This window comes from Phalacrocorax aristotelis, chromosome 4 (genome assembly GCF_949628215.1).
Source record: "Phalacrocorax aristotelis chromosome 4, bGulAri2.1, whole genome shotgun sequence".
Taxonomy (NCBI): domain Eukaryota; kingdom Metazoa; phylum Chordata; class Aves; order Suliformes; family Phalacrocoracidae; genus Phalacrocorax; species Phalacrocorax aristotelis.
Window position 1 is genome coordinate 17,763,522 of NC_134279.1, and position 17,751 is coordinate 17,781,272.

The 17,751-nt window shown below is 38.7% G+C and overlaps 1 protein-coding gene across 1 annotated transcript in view; it reads right to left on the bottom strand.

Annotated features, from left to right (window-relative positions):
• Nucleotides 1-1,059: 1,059 nt before the first annotated feature.
• Nucleotides 1,060-17,751, bottom strand: part of EDNRA (endothelin receptor type A) — a 35,335-nt gene continuing 18,643 nt past the window's right edge. Inside the window, exons 4-8 of the mRNA XM_075090435.1 lie at nt 11,537-11,735; nt 7,563-7,715; nt 5,308-5,441; nt 4,801-4,909; nt 1,060-2,911 (exon numbers count right to left, since the gene is read on the bottom strand). Coding sequence (XP_074946536.1) covers nt 2,771-2,911; nt 4,801-4,909; nt 5,308-5,441; nt 7,563-7,715; nt 11,537-11,735 — 736 coding nt within the window. The 3' untranslated portion in view covers nt 1,060-2,770. The remainder of the gene's footprint in view (nt 2,912-4,800; nt 4,910-5,307; nt 5,442-7,562; nt 7,716-11,536; nt 11,736-17,751) is intronic.

Sequence of the window (17,751 nt, forward strand, 5' to 3'; positions counted from 1 at the left end):
TAGAGAATTAAAAAGTAAGTACTTTAGTAAGTTTTGCAGAAACAGTTTCCCCCTCACCATAATTGGCACATTGTATCACCCTTTGTCCATATGACTGGTTTGTGAGTGGGAGCAGCAGCCACCAGTGAAAATACAAAAGAGGATACATAGCAAAAAAGAGGCTGAGGTGTGCAAAGACCTTGCTTGTCACTGCTCTTTAGGCTTTGTCTGTCCTGCTGGCTGGAGGAGCTGGACTGAGGATCACCAATTAGTTTTTACAGGCTTGGATCCTTAAGTAACCTACCAAAAATCATTCTAAAGCATTCTGAAAAAACACCTCTCACATCTGTTAGATACTACTTAAGTTAAAATGTTTTGTATTTTATAATGCTGCTGCTAAGGTCAGGCAGCTCTTTTGGGAGTAGGAAAATGTTTTCTCCATCTAGGCTGAACTGGGTTAAAGTATGCTTTGTGTGTGCAAGTGCATATATCTTTGCCACATAATAGAAACAACTATTGCTTTGAAAGCAATAGATGTTTGAAGTGTTAATGCTGGAAGGAAAACCGTTAGCTTTTCATGATTTGTGGTTGGTATCAGTGCCCGTAAAGCCTAAAAGTGGTCCATTTCATGGTCTGAAACTTTTGCAGGGAGATGTTTGTTAATGTAGAAGGCAAGAGTCCTGGAGTTTCTGTCCTGGGTTGTCTCTACAGCTTAATGGCTTATGTAGACAGGTAGAAAAGATTGTCTCTGAACAATCAGGTTGTTGATTTGCGGCTATAGTAGGAATTTTTTGGTTCATCTAACCATCAGAAATGGAAGAGGGAAATGTGCACAAAGCTTTTTCCTGCCGTGAAATAACGAAGGGGAAATTTACAACTTTAAATGCATTCCTCATGTCTGTTTTCTGTTTACCTTTATCATCTGCTCAATACTTTCTGTCAAAGGACCAGTGAAGGTGTCATGATGTAAAGAGATTCAGTAATTCAACCTTCTCAATGGAAAGTGTTGTTACTCATTTACTATGATTTTTGATACAGTTCGAGGATGAAATGTTTTGAATAAAATTCATCCAAGTCTCATTCAATACCATGCTCTTAGGCACTACTACAGAGCACTGTCAGAAGACTGTATTTAGGTTTGTAACATATGAACATAAATTTGTATGTATTTGTACACGCATATATGTCACAGAGACAAAAGCACACAAAAATACATAAACCAATTTAAAGAATTTTTTAAAATATACTTTAGAAGATTTGCGTGAATGTAAACATTTGGGAAACTTGTGCAGCAGAAGTCACTGTAGGCACTAGCATTTTGACCTCGTAAATAAAAATGTGCAGGATTATATCTTTCACTTCAAATGTAATGGATGTTTAAAATTTTGTGGAATTTTAATTACTGTTTCTTAGCCTGGCACAACAGATGCTATAAATTTCCTAGCATGAGGCATATTATATATGACACCACACTATTTAATTCCACTCTTTAATTAAAGGCTACCTATTAAAAATTTTTATAGCCAAACAAGGAATCTCTTGCCATGTAACCGTAAGGGATGGAAATAATAAGTAAATCACCAGTTTACATGTATGTAAGCAATATTTTCTATATATTATTCATAGCATTTGTATGGTTAACAATTCTAGTAAACTATCAAACCCCATTAAAATCTTTGAACGTTGTGAGAGTAAGACGAAGAACTTTGTAAGCATAACGCACAAAATATCCTTTGTGCACATCCAACTGTTAAGAACTTCCACAGTTCTGTATTCACTATGACTGTAACTTCATGTTCACAATGGGTAAGTAGTGTTGTGCATAGTTGCTACGGTCATAACCATATTCTCAGAACTCTTTGGACAGCTTTAATAATGTTTCACTGTGTTCCACTGACACTCATTTTGACTTAGATTTAATGCAGCTATAGTCTAAATAGATTAATAGGTTCATATAGCTTAGGAATTACACATGGCAGGTTAATTAAAACATATCGTAAGGTGCCCCTCTTTGGGCATCTTTCATTCTTTTTGCTGATACAGATTATGTTTATTATGTTTATTTTGTACAGAGCATTAGAATAAATAACACAGTATAGTACTGCATTATTAATACCTCTTTTGTTGGTATTAATCTGTGCTTAAGTGCCAAATGTTGATGCTACTTTAAATGGTCTCTTCCTATTTTTGAGTACTGAAGTACTACAAATGTGAACTGCCCAGCTATTGTCTTGACCCATTGTAACATAAGTAAATAAAATACTGGTGTGGACCAAAACATTTTCCAACATAAACCTGAAAAACACCAACAACGACATGCAAAACATACCAGTACATGGAACATACCCACCACACAAATAAAAGTTAAAAGACAAATGGGCAGAGAGAAAATATAGCGACAGACAGATTCCATTTTGATATCTTCTGAAGAATTCCGGAATGATTAATTGTAGGTGACAATCAGGTAAAAAGATTGTATTGTACCAGTCACAGACACTGGACAGTTCCTGCTTGGTTCAGAAGAGCAAACCACCTGTGTAGTTCAAGTCAGTTTTTTGGTGTCATAATCACATCAATAACAATTTTCAGAGAGAATTACCATCCAGTGGATCTCAGTTCACAGAACATCAAAATTATAGTCAGTCAATCTACTCAGTCACCTCTAGAATTAGGTACAAGGGTGCACATGTCTGAACTGATTATGGAGCAGTCACTGGGCTTCCTGTTGAAATAGCTTTGTTGTGACTTTTTTTCCTGTTTGATTCTGAAGTGGTATCAGAGTCCTTAATTTTCAGTTTATGCTGTCTTTGTGGCTGCTTCGGTCTGTATTGTGATTGTTTAGTTCTTGATTTTTCCACTGAATGCTTGTTCCATTCATGGGCACTGAAGTCACTAGACTCTTAGATTGGGAGCAGCAACAGCAGAGACATGACTGGAAATTAAAAAAAAAAAAAAAGTTAACACAAATCTATCAACTCTATGCAGATTGCCAGCCATGTTTTTCATTCAGAAATGAACACATGATTCTAGCTGAAGGGAGTGATAGCTGCAAATTTTTTATCCTAAGATGCCAACCAACAGTTCTTGTGATCAAACATTACAAATGCAGCAAATATGGCCCAGCCTGTGCCTCTTATTTAAGAAAGCAAAATTTGACTAAGGTAAATAGATTGCAAACTGACAGAACTCAATACATATTGTAAGAGCTGGGTTAGGGTTTTTTTCCCCTCTTTATCACTGCACTTCAAACTTAGGGATCAGCGTGCTGCTTAGCATGTAAGAGAAAAGAAAATTCCCCACCCTGTAACTTAAGTCTCCTCTCACATCTTAGAAGAAGACACAATTGTTTAGGAAAAAGGACAGAGAATATATGGAGGGGTGTCATCTTTCACAGTTAAGAATAGAAGGTCATTCAGGATCATACTCCCAGGTTCTTCACAGGCTGGTATGTTTAGTTGTCTCTTCTGAAAGGAGTAGAAAAGATTCTTCAGCTATCCTCCCCTCCCTTCACAAAAACCAGTGCCTAATACTCTGTAGATGGAACCTCTAGGGGAGAGAGGGCCTCAGAGAAGCAATGGCAACAACAGCAGTAGATCTATGTCTTCTGTGAACTCAAGGAGAATGTAACATTGCAGAGAGGTAAAGCCAGGCTTAAGATATATGTACTGTATGGGTGGATATGTAAAATAGCAACAGAGGTAGGGTAAGAAACTCAAATACAAAATGGAAAGATTGCTTGAATTAATGACCGTGATACTGGAAGGGAAGGGGTAAGCTGTAATGAGAAGCTGGGAAGGATTAAAAAATAGCTGAAAATTCATTAATCAGAGTTGTTGGATGGTGATTTTATTTGGAAGGACAAATGGGAAGAATGAACTAATGTATGAGGAGCAGCCTGGTAGTACCCACTGGTACTTCTCCCTTTCACCAGAGGACAAGTTAGGCATATTATCCACTCCACAGTTCCCAAATGAAGTAAGGGACTGTAAAAAGCAAAGCTGACTTATTTATCTTGTGAAAATACTCCCTTAAAATAGTTTGTAAGTCTGAGCAGGGTACAGACAAACAGGTATTCCCTATTCTAATAATTTATTACATTATTTCAGGAGTTTGAGTTGCCTATGCGCAGACTTAAAGTTTAGTGGTACAGTCCTGTTGTCTTTTGGGTTTTTTTGCAGATAAAGCTATTTCAGTCTTGCTTTTCCATTTCATTGCTTTCGTTACTGCTATATGGTCTCATTTTCTTTCTTCCTGTATTGTTAGGTGAACAGGCACTGGCAGAGAGAGTGTCACAAGGAAATTATTTTAGCCTTAAAATATGTTTTAATGTGTAGGAATTGGAAAAATGCAGGTAAGGGCCATAATGCATATTTAATTGCCAAAGTCAACTCAGATGCCTGCTTTGGCATTCGAGCCTGAAAATTTAGTCATTAATGGGATTGTTTAACTGCAGGGAGCTTGGTGTCCTATGTATTTGTTCTTTGTCTTCATCTAGAGTGGGAAATACGTTATCAACCAAATTCTGTTTCATGTATATGTCACAGGCAGGGAAACAGCACTTACAAAAGCGTGTCTATCTCAGTTTACATGTTTACATATGAGGACTCTGCCAGACTTATTTACTGGTTTAGCATTTCAGATAAAGTGGATAGTTCCGCTTTCAGTTTGGTATGTGTGCTATGTGAGCTGCTAGCTGGTAAACTAGACAATTTATAATCCTTCATTCCTTTGCATGCCTCTTCTCCCAACTGCTAAAATAGATAAAAAGTGGTTTAATGCAGTTCATTAAATGGACATAAAATCGTATCAAGAAGATCTTACCTGGAAACAGTTTTTAAACTTCTTGCTCACAAAATACAGAGCTATTGGGTTTATACAAGAGTTCATGGTTGCCAGGTTGATGCTGATATAATCCAATGGCAGCAAGAAACTAAGCAACAGAAGAGAAAGCAAAATGTTTAAACTGTTCATATACTTTAGAAGCATCCATGCTTTTTGCGGTTACAATCTCTTCTGGCACAGAAACTAATTCTCTTTTACCTAACTCCCTCAATCTAATCTTGTACCTTGTAAGGTCTGTCTCACAGAAGTTCACAAAAGCCAGAGGAAAGTGATTTCAATGGTGACAGGCAACATTTAGTGAAATTATGCTACCCATTAAAACTTTAACCCCTGAAAATGGCCGCAGCTGAAAAAGTCATAAAATGAAGTGTTTGCTCTCCTAACACAACGGTTGCATGCACAATGACATTTCTCACATAAACTCCAAGTGTGTGGTATTTTATTTTTTTCAGTATAAAAAACTGATTGACATAGAAAATGAAGTACCTGAGCAGTTCACATCTGCTGGGGTCTCTTTCATTGTATACCATTTTCTTCAAAATTCGGCTCAAATGGAGAGGGAACCAGCAAAGAGCAAAAATCACTACTAAACAGAAAACTGTCTTTGCAACTTCTCGACGCTAGAAAAAGAAGTAGAGATAACTATGACTGAGCGCCTAATTCATATTGGTAGGTAATTGTGGTGTAGTGATGTTGGCAGCAAAGTAAGTAATCTAGATACAGCATGCAGGGATTCCCCAAGTGCAGCTTCCAGGCTAGCTGATGTCGCTGAACTGTTTTCTATGGAGCTTGTCATGTTCTTGATTCTGGTCACCCTCAACAGAACCTGCTCATCACTGAGACTGGAGCAGCTGGAGCCCACAGGTCATTGCCAGGACATTGTAGATGTTGGCCAAGGAAAATCCACTGCTGAGCTTTCCTGAACCTGGTTACTTTCCCCGCCCTTCTTCTTTCCTTTACACTCAACTTGTTTTCTGGCAATCCCTCAGATAAACCTCTTTCCTCAGAAACATGCATAATCTGCAAGAAGACTTTTTCATGTATGAGGGAAACTGGCATCACACCTGCTTGATAAAACGCTTGTATCTAATCCTTCATGTGGGGCAATCTGTAAACCCAGGGTGCCTAAATCAATTGGCAATAAAAGTTCCATTCAACCACATACCTAGTCAGGATGTCAAATTCTTTCTGATGTATTATTTTGTATTTACTATGCAGCATGTTACATGAAGGGATACTGCACAGTATATTAGTTTTGCTGTGTGATCTTTGCTATGTAATCTTGATGTTATTAAATAAGTAAATAGCTCCTCTACAAACAAAATTTTAGAAACGTCTGTATAACAGCTTAAACTCATAATACTTAGTCAGGAAATTTTTCGATTTAATGGATATTCTATAAGGCTATAGAGATTTACAGATGTTTCAGTGGATTTGTGACAATGCATACCAGTGGTGTTTGGTAGGCATGGATTTGATAGAGAGAAGCATACGAAGGGGTAGGAATACCACATCTGAAACTGCCACTGTAATGTAACAATAAAGAGCATTGCAAGGTCCTGTCATTAAACAGCTTAGAGTCAAATGTGTGATTACAGTAAGTCTTGTTAGGCTTTGATATGACTATTATTGTTTCTTCCTTCTTATAATAACATTTTTTTAATCAAAACACGAAAAGGGTCATGACTAGACATTAGTGTGGACAAAGCTCGAGGGAAGGAAGGAATAAAGACAGGCAAAAGGTGACAGTTAAAAAGACAAGCATTTGTAAATTGTGGCATAAAGTCATCCTCCAGCAACCAGTCTGAGGAGCTTGCTAGGCACTGCATGTCAGGGTGGGAAAGCTGGAGGCTGGATTCCCCCACCCCGTGCATACCGTTCTAGTTCTAATGGGTGGAGTAGCTTGTGTGTGGCCCCAGGACAGACTGTGGTGCAGGCCCTGGGGCCTGATGAGGGGAAAAAGGGGAGGATCTGCACAAGGGGAGGATTTTCCGGTCTGCCCTTATCTGGAATGAACCAGCACAGGAGAAACCCCTGAAAGAACTCCAGTGCAAGGGGACTGCATTAGGGACTCACATCTGTGACTGTGGAATTTGAAAGAAAGAGTGGGATTTGAGGGGCTGATGTTAACGCAAGGGAAAAGCTGGAGATTGTTTTTAAAATTTCAGTTAGGAATTAAACATCAGAGAGTGCTGCAAAAACAGCAAAGTGAGATCTGATGGTTCTGAGTGACTTTACGATAATTTGTTTGTCCTATTCTCCTGTGGCTCTTTTCAAAGCAGCTACAGTAGTGGTACCACATCAGTGCAATAACCCTGAAAAAAAATCCACTCTATTCTAAACCAGGCTATTGTACAGTTGCTTTTTGTAGTAAAGTAAAGTTGCATATCAAAGTGTGCCAAAAGTAGGGAGGACCCATGGAATCCTATCTTTATGAATAAAAATAAACTTTTTTAAAAAAAATCTGTGTAGCTAAATTCCAAAGCATTTAGCCATTTGAGGTTAAAGACCAGGAGAGCACAACTGTCATACATACTTAAGAAGTCTAGTTTCCTGAGCATGCTGTCTTCAATATCTCCTTACACTGTGATTTGAAATGAATACCTTAATGTCATAAATAACCTACATTCTCACTTTCTATTTCTGTAGTGTACTGTATTCAAGTACACTTTGAAACATTTCTAAACGAACCCGAAGAGGGAAGGACAGTATCTTCAAACACAGGTGTTCCTAATATTTACCTGCTTCAGGTGTTCACTGAGAGCAATTCTCAAGTTGCTGTTTCTTCTGTTTAACATTTCACAAGTCATTAGTGTATAAAAGATGGCAGTACACGCCAGTGGCATACAGAAGTAGAAACCAAACAGCCACCAATCCTTTGCATCTTTGTAAAACTGTAGATGAGGTAAAGAAAAGAGATTTTCATATGATTCAATGGAAAGTGCCACAGAAAGGTCTTGGAAAGCATGACAGTTGGTAGGCTGGTATCTGTCTACTGGTAAACAGCACAATTTATGTAAACTTTCTTATTGTTGGTCTGTTTCAGACCAACATCAAAATGGCAATTCTGGCAGTGTAAACATTTATTTTACCTTATAGATAGCCTGCCTGTCCCTTTGTTGCGGTATGTCTTGTGTTGGAATTAATTTTTTTTTGGTCGTGTTTTCAGAATATTTACACTGTTCCTGAAAACTGGAATCAAGTTTCATGAAAAAGACATGCCAAAATGTAGACAGTGTCAGTCTGAGATAACAAATCTTACTAAAAGCCTGTCTCAGGAAATGCCATTTACCTCTACAGCTTCTGTCCGGATTCCAAAAAAGGAAAATTCAAAATGTCTTGTACATTTAATCACCTTTTGTTATCAGGGAAAAGATTGGTAGTGGGTTTGCTTATGTACTGGGCAGATAGGAGCCACTTCATAAGTGTTTGTCTGATATATGCAAAGCTTAGGATGGGTGCTAGTTACTTTTAACCCTCTGCCATTTGCCTCTTGTGGCAGGACACTGAGGGACTTGGTAGAGTAGCAGTACTTTGCTATGTAATTTTAAGTGTTAGCTGTGATTTAAGCTGTGGTTTTGGTTAATACATGTATGTATTATGGGAAATACTACATTTGACAAAACATTTAAAATTACTCTTTTCTGTAGACAATTATATTTCCAGACTTGAGTAAATATTGTATCTTGGTTTTTAACTTTTATGCTCAGCAAAAAGTGTGCACTGAAATATGACATTTTAAATACTTCCTGTCTCTATGTTATTAGTCACCGAGATGGATGTGTGTAAAAGGGAACCTCCTTTCTCATAATCTTTCCCTAGCTTGTTTATTCCTAGCAGATGTGCTTTTGTAATATCACAGTTCCCACACCAAATGTCAAAATGCTAGTAACTGAGGATTATATGAATCCTGTTTGAAAAAGTCCAATGTTTGACATTTTGTTTACATGTGAAACTGAACGGTACTAAATTTTGAAAGATGAAAAAAATGGGTGCAATTAATAGACCAACATTTAATAACGTCCATTTTTAAATCTGCTGTAGTTATGCTAGGAAGTTGATTTACTAAGAAAAGGGAATGCTTTTGATTTTTCTCCCCCTGCCCGAATACAGTTAGCTGCTTACAGAGCTTGCTAATTTAGAGTATGTTGATGGTATCTAGGCCACAGCCCCACCTTGCAGGACATTTTGAATTGTGGTGATGAGCTTGTTTCCTCCTCCTCATTAGCCTCATCCCTGCATGAGGAGGTGCTACAGTCTGCTGCATAGTTGCACTCTCCTTGGAGGCAGAATTTCCCCCACTGGGAACAGAGCGTCTGCCAGCAGAAAACCAGAAAACAATATGCCTCATATTTGAAGAGTTTGTACAGAGGGGAAATCTAATTACCGCTCCTTCTGCAGAGAGAAGGATTACAAATACATGGAGACAATTATCTTTTCCGTTGCAAATTCCTCCAAGTCAGACTAGAATCATATTGGTTGAGCAGCACAAAAAATGTGTACTGTGTGAATCCAGGCTATGTTTACAACAAAAACTTTCTGTCATATCAGCCTAACAGTTTTCATGAGCATTGCCTGTCAGTCAAGAAAACACACACATAGAGTTCTGTGTCACAACCCTGACCAGCACATCAGTTCTGTGTGAGGACCTGGCTTTGTGAATTATAAAACCTACACAAAAATGTCTGCAAATGATTAATTGTGGAATCTGAGTTTCCCAAAGCTTACATCAAAGCACAAAATTGGGTGGATTTGAGAGAAGTAGACGTTCTTTTGTTTGTCTTGAAAGCCCACATGGAACTGGTTTTCTACAGGAAATGTGCATTTTAAACAAGTTTCCTAGTGCACTCAGCCTCTTGGGAATCATGGTCTAGCACGAATCTTTTAAGTCTTTCAAGGATAGCTTTAAAAATGAATAAAGCTCCTATTAAAAACAAAAGTTAATCATAAATCCTTCCCAAAGCTTAGTAATTGTTTATTGAGGTGTTTGTGGTAGTAAATACTATAGTTAAGGTTAAAATGGTATTTCCATTTTAATCTCACGTTTGTACTTGCTTGCAACACACTGAAACACAACACTCTCCATTTTGACTGACACGTCCAACATTTCCTCTAAGCTTGGACATAAATGCTGGTTTTCTTGAAAATCAAACTGGTGTGGGGAGATTTGGAGCTTTTGAATTACACTGAGCAAGTAAAAGAATACTAATTCCTGCTAATAAAACAAAACAAGCTATTCTACTTACCACTTTAAGAACAGAACAATAAACATTAAAGTTAGCATGCCTATGGAAGACCTGAACTGTAGTGGTTTTGAGAAGAGGGAAGAGAAAACTATTCTTTTCACTTTGTCCAGGCATGTTTGTGGAAAAAAACAACCATTACAAACAGGAAATTTGCTGCAGTTGGATTTCATAAATCATATTCTTATAACTACAGTATCCAGTCATATAGTCTGTAAAGTTTAGAAACAAAGATATAGTAAGTCCTGGGCAATTCCTCTCCATCTTCACCTGCATTAATTATTTCCATTAGGGGATTCCTTTTGTCTTCTCTTGCAGTTGTCTTGTGCTCTTTCTGCCATCCCTGCAGTCTGTGTAACCCTACCAAAGCTGGGGATGTTCCTTTGACAAACACTAATCATCCACCCATTTTATTTTTGAAATTTCCTAACTCCATTTTGCCCTGTCCTTCCCAACTGTAGCCCAAGCCATGTTCTGATCCAATAAAAGGAGAAGTACTGGACATTCAAAAAAGAGAAACTTGCATTCTATCAGGAAGAATTCTAGTCTGGAAGGAAACATGTATGAGTTTCCCTCAGCCTTAAGACCTTGCACTATCTGCCTTCTCTGAAACAAGCCAGGATATTACTCTTTTTCTAATTACAGGGTGAATGGTGGCTGGCCCTTCTTTGGGTTCACAAAGAAAAAATTAAGATACCACTTTCCCATTTTCTCTGTTCAAGGCCAGGTGGAAAATTACTATCCCCCTGTGCAGTAAAGATCTATTTATTCTGTAGTGACTACTCACCTGACTTGCTTTGAGCAAGCTCATGTGGGTATTGGCAACTGTTAAACTGCAGTAGCACAGGGATGAGAGCTATGAAACATGCCAAAGCAGCCTGCTGTATCTCAGGCACTTCTCTTGCTCTTGAGTTGCTTTATCTATATGACAGCTAACAGTGCCCAAGCTACCTAGGTTAGAGATGTGAGTCTCTCAGATTTGTAGTCATGATTTCTTGTAAATAAAGGGACTATTCTCTGTTTGACTTGATAAGTGCATATAGAATAGGAAAAGTTATGTTAGGACATGGCCCCACCCTTTTCTTTATCTGCCAAAAGAGCTGGCAACTGCATGCAAAATGATGACTAATCATGGTAAAACATGGTTTTTGACAGTTACAAGCTCCAAGGTGTTATACCTAGAAACACAATACTTTCCAAGGCTCTGACTACCCTGATACATCCCTGAGGCCCGAATTGCAAATTTCTGAATCCTCAGTAGTGAAGAAATTAAAATGTTGTAAAGTCCCATTTAGTATCTCTGGCTGAAAGTAGAGATGGGTCACTGTAAATGAAGGATCCTCTCTGCACCAATATACATTAGAATACATTTTGCACTATAATGGGTTAATAAAGTATATTATAATCAAGTATCTTAATTGTCTAACCTATATACTGTGGATTCCAGAAAGAGAAGAAAGAATTTTACTTACCAACATAAAATTATTTGTAGGATTGAGCATGCAGGTAACGTAACTTTCATCCTTGTATCTGAAAGGTACCACAGCAAAACCAATTGCTTCTGGAATAGCCAGTATGAAGGACAGAAGCCAAATGGAGAAAATTTCGATAGCAGTGATCATAGGGATTCCAATTCCCTGAACACGGCTCCAGGAGGCAACGGCTCTATACCTGAGAGAGATGGGCATTAGCTTCCAACCTTTGGTTTCTTCTTTAAAGTCAAAGATCTTAGTTCAGTTTTATATATTAAATAAAATCCTGAAGTTGACATCTTAGACTTGCATTGCTTCTTTTTTCTGCCTGTTGCAGGGGCTCTGGCAGCTATCAAGCCATCAAGGGCACAGCAGATCACATCAAGGGGTGGGGTAGCAGAGAGCTGGCTGCAACTGTTCTGCTTAGGCACAGGATTATGTGGATTTCTGCTATGTGGGCTACACTAATGATTTCTAATTAAAGTAGGCAAGGTTTATGAGGACAGAGTATATCTTTCACTAGATCAACTGACATAGAAGAAAAAAGCTTCCAGGCACACAAGCCATTCTAACAGATAAAAAACAGCTATCTCCTTCAGCTACCTTAGTTGTAACAGTGCTATCTGAAATGAAGTTGTCAGATTCCGTGCAATGAAATACTGTGAAAATACTCCTGATGAAATGAAAATGCATTTATTCTGTTTACACTATTAAATGTTAAAAATACTGGGTTTATGCAGCATACTCTATATTTGCCCTAGACTACAAATAAGCGCTATTTAGGACTTTCTGACAGCTGTCTCAGTCTCAGCATCACCTTTCTGATCAGAAACTGAAGTGCAGGGCTAAGACATCTGTACATGCCAAAATCAACATATTTTCCCACTACTTTATCTCTTAGCAAGTTTCTCTGTAAAAAGTGGAATTATTGAAACCTGATTTCCTATGTGTATGCATCTCAACTGTAATCTTGGTAAAAGGTGAGACCTCTTAAAGAAGTTTCAGATACAGCCTGTGCATTTCTCCCTTTCCCTCTCCCTCTCTTTACCTTCCCTGTCCCTCGAGGGCTGGAGGATCCTTGTTACCAGGCTGCAGCCTTTACCTGAGTTGGGAAACTGAGAGGGTCTTTCTCGTCTACTTGTCTGCTAGTTTTAAAGGAACTTGTAGAGATTTATTAGCTCTAAGTCCTCAACCTCTCTGTCAGCTCTGGTCAAAAGGTTCAAAAATTATATGGAGAAGACTGATAGACATAGAATACAAAACCAGTCCATAATTAAATTTTTCAGTAGCAGATTTAACCGTTGTGTAGCAATAACTGTAGTAAATGTGTTACTCAGCATTTCCAACAATTTAGCAAAGACAGTGCTATCTAAAAATTATGGCAAGAACAAATATTTTTTATCTTGTAATAATCTGAAGTGCATGCTGGTGAGCTTTCTGTTGTTGGTGATGTAACAATTACTAAACTGCCTATTTTACTTCCCCAAAATAATAGCACCTTCCCATTTGGAATTACAGTGCTACATGGATATCTTATGGCATCCATGTAGCTGATGAAATAGTCTTCTTCTGTTGAGGAGAAAAAAAGTCAAGGAAGGATGTTCACCTGCTTTAAAAAAAGTCAGAATAAGGAGTCACTGAAGCAGATTATAAATTGTAAGGAGCTGTGTCATTTTACTGTCCTGATTATGGCAAGTATTATTTTCTTCTTCAGACATGCCCTCATTTTCTGCCCCCTTGAGTCCTGGCAGATACATTTGGATATGCTCATCTGCCACCTCTATTCACCTTTCCAAGGTGCAAGCCAAGGTTAAGCTTTTCAGAGGTGGCAGAGTGCAAAAGGGTATACCAGCAGGCACGAGGAAGGTGAAAGGTGTGGGGAAAGGAGATTTCAACAGACCAGGGGGATACAATTTGTAAGTATGTATGCTCTGAGTTGCAGGTATGGGTGAGCTTTGGCAAGGGAAGGAAAGAACAGGGGAATTTAGATCAGAAAGCTTGGGGTTGGAGGAATAGGTTGTGGAAGGGTTAGGCTGGGATGGTAGAGAGGTGATTGGAAGGAATACAGAATTATGTCACGGGCTTGAAGGCTCGGGGATAACAAGGGTTTGAGGAAAAGAGTAGTTGAGAACTCTTCGTTAGGATGCTTTGGGTGTATGGGAGGTATTGGATTTTGAGTTTCTGAGACAGAAAGAATGAAGAGCTTCCGATGGGGAAGAACATCAGTTAACAGATTTAGGACCTAGGCTACAGATGTCAGTAAAATTTAGAGTTACTAAAAGGCATCCTCACGGCTCCTCTAACCAAGACACTAATCTGGGATTCACACACAGAGAATTTCTTCTGATTTCCTGCATCACACACCCTTTTTTGTTTGGAATTGTGCTTAACAGGATTGAAGACTTGTGAATTAAATCCCCTGTAGCCTTTATGTTAGAAAAAGGAAGATGCATGAATGCAAGATCAGGCTGTAAGCCCCTCAAAAAACTTCAGAAAGCGTTACTGCAAAACATCACTGGAAGGTGTCAGAGCCTTGTATGCCCTCATTCTTGCAGTGAACAGATTAGAAACTTTTGCTTTTTTATCTATAGCAACATGATATACAGCATAGTCACAGGTGTACTACGGACAGGTTCTCGGTACATCATTTTAACAAAAATATATGTATAAAGATTTTGAACATACTAAAGCAAACTGCATTTGGGACTTGCAGATTAAAAATAAAATCATCTTCTGAAGGCATCCTTATCTTCAAAGAGTATCAGAAAGGAGGGAGGCAATGGTTCGCTCATGGGGAGGAGGACTATGGGATTGGAATTCTGAGAGCATCAAAACAAATAAGCTACACTGAGATAATTGAGAAAGTAACATTTAACATTGTATCTTCTCACATGTTTGTTCATATTCATATTAAAATTCAAATTTATTTTTAAATAATTTGTGATCCTCTCATATTTCATTTTACCAAATATCAAATTTTGTCTTTAATGACTAAACGGAATGTTCATAGAAACAACCTTTCACACAAATATTCAAATATTTGTGAACTTTGGAAATTTAACAATCAATTTGAAGTCTACTTTCTACTGACTGGCAATTTTGCAATCGGTCCCATCAGCTGCATGAAGTACATGATACTATCTCATCCTTGACTGAATGATGTTCTTAGCAAACAGTGGCCTGTAGGCTGTACATGTATTTCAAGTAAGAAGTGTAAAGATTCTGTTGTGTCACCTGCGTAACTATGTAAGTGACAACAAATGGGTTGTAAATTGTGAATCCAATTCTTTTCCTTCTTGCATTTTTGTACCTGTTGTTTGATTACACCTGTTTTGCACATGAGAAGATCAGTATGCACAGCAGAATCACAGAATCACAGACTCACAGACTCACAGGTTGGAAGGGACTTCAGAGATCATCTAGTCCAACCTTTCTAGGAAGAGCACAGTCTAGACAAGATGGCCCAGCACCCTGTCCAGACGACTCTTGAAGGTGTCCAACGTGGCCAAGTCAACCACTTCCCTGGGGAGATTATTCCAATGGGTGACTGTCCTCACCGTGAAAAATTTTCCTCTCGTGTCCAGTCAGAATCTCCCCAAGAGCAACTTGTATCTGTTCCCCCTTGTCCTCTCCATGTGACTCCGTGTAAAAAGGGTCTCCATCTTCTTTGTAGCTACCCCTTAAGTACTGGTACATGGTGATGACATCCCCTCTGAGCCTTCTTTTCTCAAGGCTGAACAAACCCAGCTCTCCCAGCCTGTCCTCGTATGGCAGCTTCCCAGTCCTTTGATCATCTTGGTTGCTCTTCTCTGGACCCCTTCCTGCCTGTCCACATCCTTTTTGTATAGCGGGGACCAGAACTGTACACAGGACTCCAGGTGTGGCCTGACAAGCACTGAGTAGAGCGGGATAATGACTTCTTTATCTCTGCTTGTGTTGCCCTTCTTGATGCAACCCAGCATCCTGTTGGCCTTGGCCACAGCAGCACACTGTGCATGTTGAGCTTCCTGTCCACCAGGACCCCCAGGTCCCTTTCCACAGATCTGCTCTCCCAGGTGGATCCCAGTCTGTGCTGCACTCCCGGGTTATGTTTTCCCAGGTGCATGATCTTACACTTCTCCTTGCTGAACTTCATAAGGTTCTTGCTGGCCCACTCTTCCAGCCTATCCAGATCTTCCTGCAGAGCAGCTCTCCCTTCTGGAGTGTCTACTTCCCACCCAACTTGGTGTCATCAGCAAACTTCATCAGGCTACACTTGATGCCGCTATCCAGATCACTTATGAAGATGTTGAATAACATTGGGCCCAATATCGATCCCTGGGGGACTCCACTAGTGACAGGTTGCCACTTGGAAAAGGAGCTATTTACCACCACCCTTTGGGTGCAGCCTGTCAGCCAGTTCCCCACCCACTGCACAGACCACTTGTCTAGGCCATAACAGCAGTAAGGATTTGGGTCCTGTATGTATTTTATTAGTAATTTTTTTTCAGTTCATAATTCAACGTATCCATCAGATAAGGAATTATTGGCTGAAGAATTTTATTAATGGTTCCAGCTAAAGCATAAGAAGCTCAGTAATTAGATTGGAATTTGCTAAATGCTTATTAACCTGCAATTACTTGGTCTCTTTACTTACTGCTGTAAGAGTGATTTGAAAAATAGTAATAGTATAATTTCTCAGGTGGGTGTTCTGTGAGTTATGTAATATATAGGATCTTCATCTAGCCACAAACCTCCCATAATGAGGAGTGAGAAAATACTGCAGGGTTTATTTCCCTCATACTTAGAAAATATAGGATGTCTGCCAGGGAACTGACACAAAATACTTGCATCATGCATTACATTTAATACCCCAGTCTAAAATCTGGGTGCGTATGTTTTGTCTTACTCTTCTTTTTTCTGTTTCCCTTTTTTCCTCCAGCCTTGTCTAAAATATTAAGTTCTTTTCCAGGTAATTTCATTTTCTCTGTTTAAAGTTGTGGCTCCTCTTCTCTCTCCTCTTTTCTTTTTCTACTGCTCATGCATGTGCTGTCAACTTTAGTATATTGTCCCCTTCAGTTGCTCTCTCTCCTCTGTTTTCTTCTCCTCCCTCTTCTCCCATTCTTAGCTATTTATTCCAACTTGCTTTTCATGGACTCTGCGATCCCTTCTGCTACTTATATTTGGAGTTGCACAGTATTTAAGGACAAGGGATCACTACATCCTGTAGTATACATACTTACAATTAAATATTTTGCACTCCTATCCAGCTATAACTTGCTTAAAGCATTTATTTCAGAAGGACATCTTGTCTTGATCTGAGACCATTAAAAGCAGGACACCTTTGCCTTTCCCTGGTGGTTTCTTCTTGTGGTTAATCATCCTCATTGTTAAAAATGCATACCTTATTTTCATTTGGAATTTGTCTAGCTGAAACCTTGTTCTATAGGTTCTTATTATATCTTTCTTTACTAAGCTAAAAACCCCATGGATATCTGATACACCGTCTCTATTCCAGTACTTGGATATTATATTTAAGTGGCTTCCTAAGTATAATTTTTGATAAGCAACAAATGGAGATCTGTATGGCCACTGAATAATTTCTGATGCTTTTCTATGCCCCGTCCATCATTTCATCATTCTTTAGTAATGAATAATTCTAGAACTCTAGTTAGCTTTCCAGTATTGGTCTCATTAATGCAGCATGGTTGTGGTTTTTGCTGTGGCACAGATTAGTTTTTGGAACAGTCTGGATGAAGTTTACTATAGCGGTGTCTAATCAGATTTAAAAAAGAAAATGTATTGTGGGCCTTATGAAATGAAATCAAAGAGTATATATAAATGAAATCATGGGCTATAGCTTTTCTGTGGACTATCAGTCCCCTATGCCTGCTGCCTTACAGAGTAGGTGCTTTTGTTTTTGTGTTCCTTTTGACTGCATTAGAAAATCAGTTGTTCAAATGGTCCACTAATAGAACACATTTCTGTTCTGCAAGTATCATCAGCCCATTGTAAGAGGGAAAAGCAATACAGAAAAGGCACTTGATCAAGGATGTAAGAAGTATTCACCATCAAGATTAGTGTCAGAACAGTTCCTAAATGACACTACTGTTGCTGATATCCATCTGTTCCTCTTGATTGTGAGACATCGCAGCTGTTATTAAGTTTAAAAATAGCCAGCAGTGTGTTGACTGCAAAGCACTTAATACAATACAGCTCTTAGGACTTTGTTGTAG